Source organism: Humulus lupulus, chromosome X (assembly GCF_963169125.1).
Source record: "Humulus lupulus chromosome X, drHumLupu1.1, whole genome shotgun sequence".
In the NCBI taxonomy this organism is placed as follows: Eukaryota; Viridiplantae; Streptophyta; class Magnoliopsida; order Rosales; family Cannabaceae; genus Humulus; species Humulus lupulus.
In genome coordinates, this window is record NC_084802.1 from 12,069,100 (window position 1) to 12,077,093 (window position 7,994).

A 7,994-nucleotide genomic window follows, 5' to 3' on the forward strand; every position below is an offset into this window, starting at 1 on the left:
CAGGAGCAAGAAAAGAGAAAAAAACAAAACCAGAGACCTTCCTATAAAGCTTCTATCCTGTGCATGTTTTCTTAGCCAAAGAAACAAAGAAACCCTGGTTTGTTCGAGTCCGTGAGTTCTTATTTGCAACCTCTCCTTCGATCAACAATCTCTCTGCAATTGCCATTATTGTGTAAGTATGCAATCTTTGTTTTTCATTTTGTTAGTTTTTGTTCATGTTGTTCTTGCTGTGTCTGTGCATGTACTAGTTTACATTCTTAGCATAATACGATAGGAGATTTCTATCCGATAGGCTCTTGTGCTTTTTTAGACTCCCAACACAGAATTTACATCACTGGTTCATATCCAGTTTTGATGTTTGAACAAGATTCCTGTTTTCTGGGTTTTAAAATTTTAAGAGACGTTTCTTGTACACCAAGATTTCGGGTAAAAAACATTGGCCTTGACAAATGCACGAAACCCAAGGCTGCCTTTTCTGGTTAACCGCCACTCTTTTTTCCCTTGAATTTCAGGATTTTCAAAAAATTATCCACTCTCCTTCCTTTCTCATGGAACGCACGTCCTGACTCTTTAATAAGGGCCTTAATATATAGCTTGTTTTGTTCCTAAACCCCGAGCTCGTAACTCTTGCATGCATGGCCCTCACCATTTTTTCTTTCTCGCTAGATGTCACAGAATCTGGAAAGACGGTGGGGGTCGTTGCTGGCAATCCCTTACGAGCCAAAAACCCTGAGCCCAGAATCGTTGTTCGCCCGGAATCAACGTCGGATAAAGGAGTACGAGCTTGCGCACGAGCAGGAGGATATTCGAGCTCATTACCGCCGCTAGATAGATGAGGTCATAGAGGGGAAGAGGAGAGTTCTTCGGGAGGCCCTCTATCCGGAATCCAATTCAGGACCTAGGCTGATTCCCCTCGACCCTGCAGTAAAGGTCACTGTCGCATACCATCCAGGAGAGCTCCAATTTTCAATAATGGGGGAACCTTCTTCCTCGCAGCCGAGGAGAGAAATGTTTGAGGCCGAGCACTATTGGAGCTCGGTTACCACAACTAGTCATATAACTGAAATCCTAGCTTTCCACGGCCTCAGCCTGTCAGGCTCCTTGAACTGTCGAGCTCCGGCCGACCATGAACGAAGCTGTTTCGCCCCCTGGGGGCCATGACGCCAGGTTGAAGTACGCGACGTGGAGCCAGGAACACATGAGGGCGGGAGCACTGTTTCCCTTGAAGTCTTTTTTCAAGGACTTCACGGATTTTGTTGGGTTGGCCCCGTTCCAACTCAACACCAATTCTTATAGGGTGTTGTCTGCCCTGAGTTCCTTATACCACGAGATGGGGTGGAAATGACCTTCGCCTCAAGATATTTTGTATCTCTTTTGTCTGAAAAGTAACCCCTCCCGAGCTCAGGGAGGGGATGGCTTTTATTATCTCTCGAGCTATCCCAAGGAGAAGAAGGTCTTTGAAGATCTTCCCAATCATCCGCCTGATTTCAAAAGGGCCTTCTTCTGGACAGACGGTCTGTCCCCGTCTCGACACTACTCGTTCAGGCGGATTCGTAAGTATTCTCGTTATCTTTATTTCTATGCTCGAGATTTTACTCTTAAATCCGTACTTAGTAGAAATATGTCTTGTCTTTCAGCCAATTTTCAGCGTCCCACTCCTGACGAGACAATGAAGGAGCATAGAGAGACCCTGCTCCAACTCCCCCATGGCAGGAGGTCTCTCCTGTACCTTTTACATGAGGATAGACTCCGAAAATGCGGAATTTTGGGAGAGGACCAGTCCACCTTTGACTGGTCCAATAAAAAATATGAACACTGGGAGCAAGTGCCCCTGCCCACAGGCGCCCTTCCTCTGAGGAGAGAAACGAGGTCGCCACTTCCAGTTCGCCTAAGGAGTCCGCTGTCGGGGAATGAGGCTAATGATGAAGCCTCGAGCTCAGATTCGGATGAAGGTAAAGCCCTCCCTACCTCGAGAATGTGGTCCCCCACCTTACTAAAACATAAGCCCAATAGGTTAGTCTCATGCCCATAGGATAGATACCACTTCTACATATGGAGTTGGGTAGATGACTGTGTCCATAGGTTTGATAGTGGGCTCGAGAAATATGACACCATGTATACCACAGACGAGGTGTGGAACGGGATAGCTGTTCAGTACAGGACCAACGATTATAGGGACCTTTCGAGGTTATCACCCACATATAGGGAAGGCACTCCCCCCGCCTCCTCTGAAGACGGGGGAATTTCATGGTCCCCAAGCTCGACCTCGTGGGAGAGTTCCAGTTAGGTTTCCTCTATCACCACTTTATATGTCTGTGATACTGAAACAACTTGTATGCTTCTCTTTTACTGACTCACTCTGTGTTGTGTCTTGTGCAGGCAAGATGGACTCCGACCTTGACAACATCATCGAAAGTGGTAGCGCCAAGAGGAGCAAGCGTCCCAGAGCGGGGTCGCTGAAGACCGACCGGCCAGGCAAGGGCCTCAAGAGGTCCAAGAAAACCCCTCCTCCTACTCCGCCGGTTTCGAGCTCCATCGCTGCGGTGAATTCCCAGGTCGGCGCTTCCACAGCGGCGCCGTCCTCGCAGGTCGTCGCCTCTGCAGTGGCGCCGACTTCGCTGGTCGGTCCCTCCGTTATGGTTGAGTCCCAACCTCCTGTGGTGGTTCAGTCATCCTTAGGTCCGCCTTCTAGAAGGCCTTCTGCTTCTCGAGCTCAGAAGCTATCAGTTTCCACCCACATGGATGCATATGTGGTCGACATTGCCGCTGGGTCCCATGGATCTACGCTGGTCTCGGATGTTATGTCCCGGATCGGCCAGAGCTTTGGCAGTCTCAAAGCTCCCCAATGGCAATGCTTGAACGATACCCAAGACTGCACTGTCCTCTATGAGAAGAGTATCGAGCTCGCTGCCGCGGTAAGTATCCTTCTATAGTCCTTCTTCTTGGTTATAATCACACAGACTTGGTGTTAATGATGACTTTTTCTTTTTCAGTCTCTTGCCTTTACCGCCCAGCTCAATTATAAGTTGAACAACGAGATTCATTCGAGCAAGTCTCATGCTCAAGAGGCGAAGGATCTCCACCTCAAAGCGAGCGATGATCTGAAGGCAGCGAATGCGAAGCTTGAGGCAGGAGCCAAGGAACGTGAGGACATGGCCACCGAGCTCGGGAAGCTGAAAACTGAGCTCAAGGAGCATAAGAAGGAGATCACTCGGCTTCAAGAGACCAACAAGAAGCTTGAAGAGGAAAAGGCTGCCACCTTTGACATCATGGAGGATGAAAAAGCTCGTCTCCTTGCTGAGTACAAAGAAAAGAAGGATCAAGCGGTTGACTCGGCCATGTACCGAATGTGGGCCTACAATGAAGATCTGGACACCAGCTTCTTAGGTCCTCACGAGGCGACACTTCTTGACAGGTGGAATGCTCGGCTCGAGATGGAATAGGCTGCTCAGCTCGAGAAGGAAAAGGCTGCTCGGGAGGCCGTTTCGGAGGGAACCCAGGAGGACAACCATGCTATTCGTCCTGAGGAATCTGGTGCTGCTGATGCTGAGAAGGCCAAGGAGACTCCTCTTCCTTAAATCTGATCTCGGGGAAACCATCTATTGGGGCTGCGTCCCCTTATTTTTGTAATTATTTTAATTTATGCCCACGGGGCCGATACAATTTCTTTAAATATTACTTATATATGCTTTACATTTCTTGGCTCGAAATATTTTGCACATTTTTTATGGATGAATCATTTATGTTTATTTATTCATACAAACATATTGTGGATTTAGGTTCGAAGCTCAATGCATTCATGCACAGTTTGTTCAAATTATACGCTTCCGACCTCGTTATTTTTCAAAGTCGGATATTACTTTAACCATGAACCCAAAAGTACTTATATGGTATGTAATGTGAATGATTTGGTTATATCTTTTTTGCTTAGTCACTTTTCCTCATCCTCAGTCTTTGCTCCAAGGTTAAGAGTTCGAAACTATTTTTCTTTCAGACATTCCAGCCTCGTTCTCGATTTATCTCGAAGTAGGTTTAGGTTCCTACTTATCATCGATTAGTTTTTTGGCTGGTTTGTTCCAAACCTGTTAAGTTTGCACATCTGATTGACTCCAAACGTTTTCGGTTTTTGATAATTCGGTTATGTCCGAACTATCCAAGCTCGCGTATCCGGTTATATCCAAATACTTTATTTTTGATAATTCGGTTATGTCCGAACTATCTAGGCTCGCGCATCTGGTTATATCCAAATGCTTTATTTTTGATAATTCGGTTATGTCCGAACTATCTAAGCTCGCGCATCTAGTTATATCCAAATACTTTGTATATTTTTTTATTTTTTAAGCTCTGTATATATACCAATGATGCCCCCTTAATATCCTATGAGTGTGACCATAGGTTATTAAATTAAGAGAGATTGCAAAAATAAAAAATAAAAAGAGATAACATATTTAACGAAATAGATCTTTTGTTTGATGGAATTCAAAAGCAAACAGACTAATACAGATAGAAAATCATGGTTACAGGCCACACTTTTCCTACACTACTGATAGTAAGGTCTAAGGTGTTCGCCATTCCATGCTCGCGGTACCAGGCTCCCGTCCAATCTCGCAAGTTTGTACACACACTACAAGAAAAACTGCATTCCATAGCGTTTTTAAAACGCTATCTTTAACAAACGATAGCATTATTACAAACGCTATATTATCCCATGTTATTAAAAGTCTGGACCTTTTCATAGCGTTTTTAAATTGTGATGTAAAAATGCTATTGAAAGATATATAATAGCGTTTTAAAAATATAATTAGATGTCAGTCATAGCGTTTTATGTATGTAGTCATTGATTATGTTAAATTGAAAATACTTACTTTTAATAGCGTTTTTCAAACGTTATGCAGAAATGATGTTGAAAGATATACAATAGCGTTTTTAAAATGTAATTAGTTATCAACCATAGTGTTTTATGTTTGTAGTAATATTTACTTTTAATAGCGTTTTTAAAACGTTATGTAAAGATATACAATAACGTTTTGAAAATGCAATTAATTATAAGTCGTAGCGTTTTATGTTTGTAGTCGTACTTACTGTGAATAGTGTTTTTAAATCGTTATGTAAAGATATACAATAGCGTTTTAAGAATGTAATTAGTTATCAGTCGTAGCGTTTTATGTTTGTAATTATCCTTACTTTTAATAGCATTTTTCAAACGTTATGTAAAGATATGTAATAGCGTTTTGAAAATGTAATTAGTAATCAGTAATCAGAAATAGCGTTTTTTGTTTGTAATCATCCTTAATTTTAATAGCGTTTCTTTATTGTTATCATTAATCATTTTCCTAACATTTATTAATTGTCATATGAACAATTTCATGGCATGACAAAAACTTTTATATTTTTTTATCTTTTAACATATGAATAATTGCAACAAATGATAAACATATAACACATTAAAAATTATACCTTAACATAAATTCAAATATTCTTAATATGTTCGCTACATAAAGCTAAAATATCAATATCCCAAAAGTACGAGTATATTGCAAGACAAAATTCATAAGCAAAAGTTTTAAAACAAACTGATTCATAATTTGTTGATCATGGGCGTCCCTCCAAAATATTACACTTCATTCATTAGTTGTGCACCTGTAAGAGTGAAAAATATATAAAATTAAGAAAACAAATGTAGCCAAAATAGTTGAAAACACATGTTCATTCATTAGTTAATTTTATGCAAAGATACGTACCAAAGATATCTACCAAGAAACAATTGAATTTCATCCATTATGTTCATTTCCTTTATATTTTGATGATATAATTAGTTACTACAGCTGATTTGTTGTACTATTTATAAATCATTTTTAAGTTGCATGAAATTTTACCTCATTGTAACTTTATTAGAAGGCCAAGCAACAGTGCAACCAACCGCTTCTTCAATTGTACTCATATGTGATGTTGGTCTCCATAAATATGCAGTAGGTTTCTTAGCAACATCAACCCAAACTCTCATTGCATTAGGCCCAGACGAAGATGATGCACCTCACATAAAGGATCACTAGAAGACCATCGACCTTCTGCAACAATTTCTCCACTTCCATTCCAATCAAGTAAATTGCAAGCATTGTTTTCAGGAGTGAACTTCAGATTATTAACACTCTGTTACATGATAAAATATATATTTATTTATAGATAATATTGATACTTAAAAAATTAAAAGTGAAATGATAGGTAGTAATTAAAATTGTAGTTACCATAGGAGAAGGCATGTGTGACTCCGCTTCACTTGGTTGAGTAAACCCCTACAAGTTTGAGAATAATTTAGTCATTTATAATTTTCAATGAACAGAGTAAAATAAACAGAAGTCAATTAATTTAATTTACCTTAATGTTTACACTTTTTGCAATAGTATTAATAAGATTCATCATCTCAGACATTTTATTCTTCATCTCACATTGATTTGATTCCAATTGTGAAATATGGTCATCTCTTGCTCTTAGAATAGCTAACTTTGTATTAGTTACTCCCCTCCCATTAGCTAATGATCTACCATTCTTGTCAGGACCAAATATAATAGTGAGAGCATCTTGTACAGTATTCTGTGTTGTGCATGAATCTGGTTTTTCATTTGCAAGAACTTGTAGCTTCTCCTATAAATCATTTCAAGTTGACTGTTAAATAAGTCTATGTGCATACAAATACATATGTTTCTACAAACAAAGGGTAAATTACTTACAATAACTTCAGTAGCTTGTGCATTCACAGGTTCATCATTCTTCTTTGTGTGTGTCTTTAAGAAAGCTTGAACTCTTGTTACAGGTTTTGAGCTTTCCCTACTCTGTATCCAAGTACATTTTTCAGAAAGAGAACATATATTTTCTTATGTTTAGCTACCAAAAATATTTATTAAATTTTTACCATGTCATCCATTGTTCGAGCATAACCTCTCCTGCTGCATGTATGTGGGAGTTGTTTCTTCCTCATCTCTTTAAACTTATTGCTAATCGCCTAAAATAAATAAGAAATGAACCAGCGATTGAACATACAGAATACCAAACACTCCAGCGGTAAAACAAAAAAACTAAACCAGTATTCTAGCAATAAAACAGTAAACATAGCACACATAATAGTTTTTCAACAATAAAACAGTAACTATGGCAGCAAAGAAAAGAGTATGTAATAAACACTCCAACAGTAAACACTCCAGCAGTAAAAGAAACATACAGTACCAGTATTCTAGCAATGAAATAGTAAACATAGTACACAGAAAAATATTTTAGCAATAAAATAGTAACTATGGCAGCAAAGAAAATAGTTCAGTTCAAGTTTTTAAATAGAATATATATATATATATTCAGTTCAAGTTTTAAATGACAGTGTAACTATTGCTCAAATATATACATTTATATATATACTCAATTCAATTTTTAAATACAAGGGAAAGCATAACTTAATGTGTACTATAAACAACCTTAGCAGCAAGTGCAAAAGAATAATGAACTTCTTTTGCTAAATACAACTTTAATGAAAATTAAACCTGCTACTGTTTATAGTGAACACCATGATTATAGATACCAAAAGCATTAAAACTATAATTCATCAATATCAGAGATGTAACAGCTAAGTAAGCAATGAGTGTTTTTTTTTTCTCAATCTTTCTCCTGATAATAAACCAAACTGAAATAAGTATGGTACCCAATTTATTTGTAATAAGCAGAATCTATATAATACATATATCGAAATTTTGGTTACCTGAAATTGTTTACTGGTTTTTTCACGCACAAATACTCTCCATTCAGTTTCTGATTTGATATTATCAGGCTTTAATTTTAGTCGTTCTTGTTCATTTGGTAGCTCGTTCAGCTTAGTAACTAGCCTGGACTTTGAAGATCTCCATAGGTCTCCCATTACTTTCATACACCAGTCTCGTTCCCAATCTTTGTCCACCTTATACCTTGTCTGCATTCACATTAAATATTAATTTATGAGTATTCACCTAAAA

General features: G+C 38.8%; 1 protein-coding gene across 1 annotated transcript; it reads left to right on the top strand.

Annotated features, from left to right (window-relative positions):
* Positions 1-2,771: 2,771 nt before the first annotated feature.
* LOC133805186 (uncharacterized) lies at positions 2,772-3,690 on the top strand. Its single transcript, XM_062243297.1, has 2 exons — positions 2,772-2,915; positions 2,994-3,690. Exons 1-2 carry the CDS (start codon positions 2,802-2,804, stop codon positions 3,441-3,443), a joined length of 564 nt encoding a protein of 187 aa, XP_062099281.1. The 5' UTR covers positions 2,772-2,801; the 3' UTR covers positions 3,444-3,690.
* Positions 3,691-7,994: the final 4,304 nt, after the last annotated feature.

Excerpts from the sequence above, each read along its gene's own strand:
- LOC133805186 (XM_062243297.1), top strand. The coding sequence starts at position 2,802 with ATGTCCCGGATCGGCCAGAGCTTTGGCAGTCTCAAAGCTCCCCAATGG. Across the intron at positions 2,916-2,993 it reads GTATCGAGCTCGCTGCCGCG|TCTCTTGCCTTTACCGCCCA; the intron begins GTAAGTATCCTT and ends TTTCTTTTTCAG.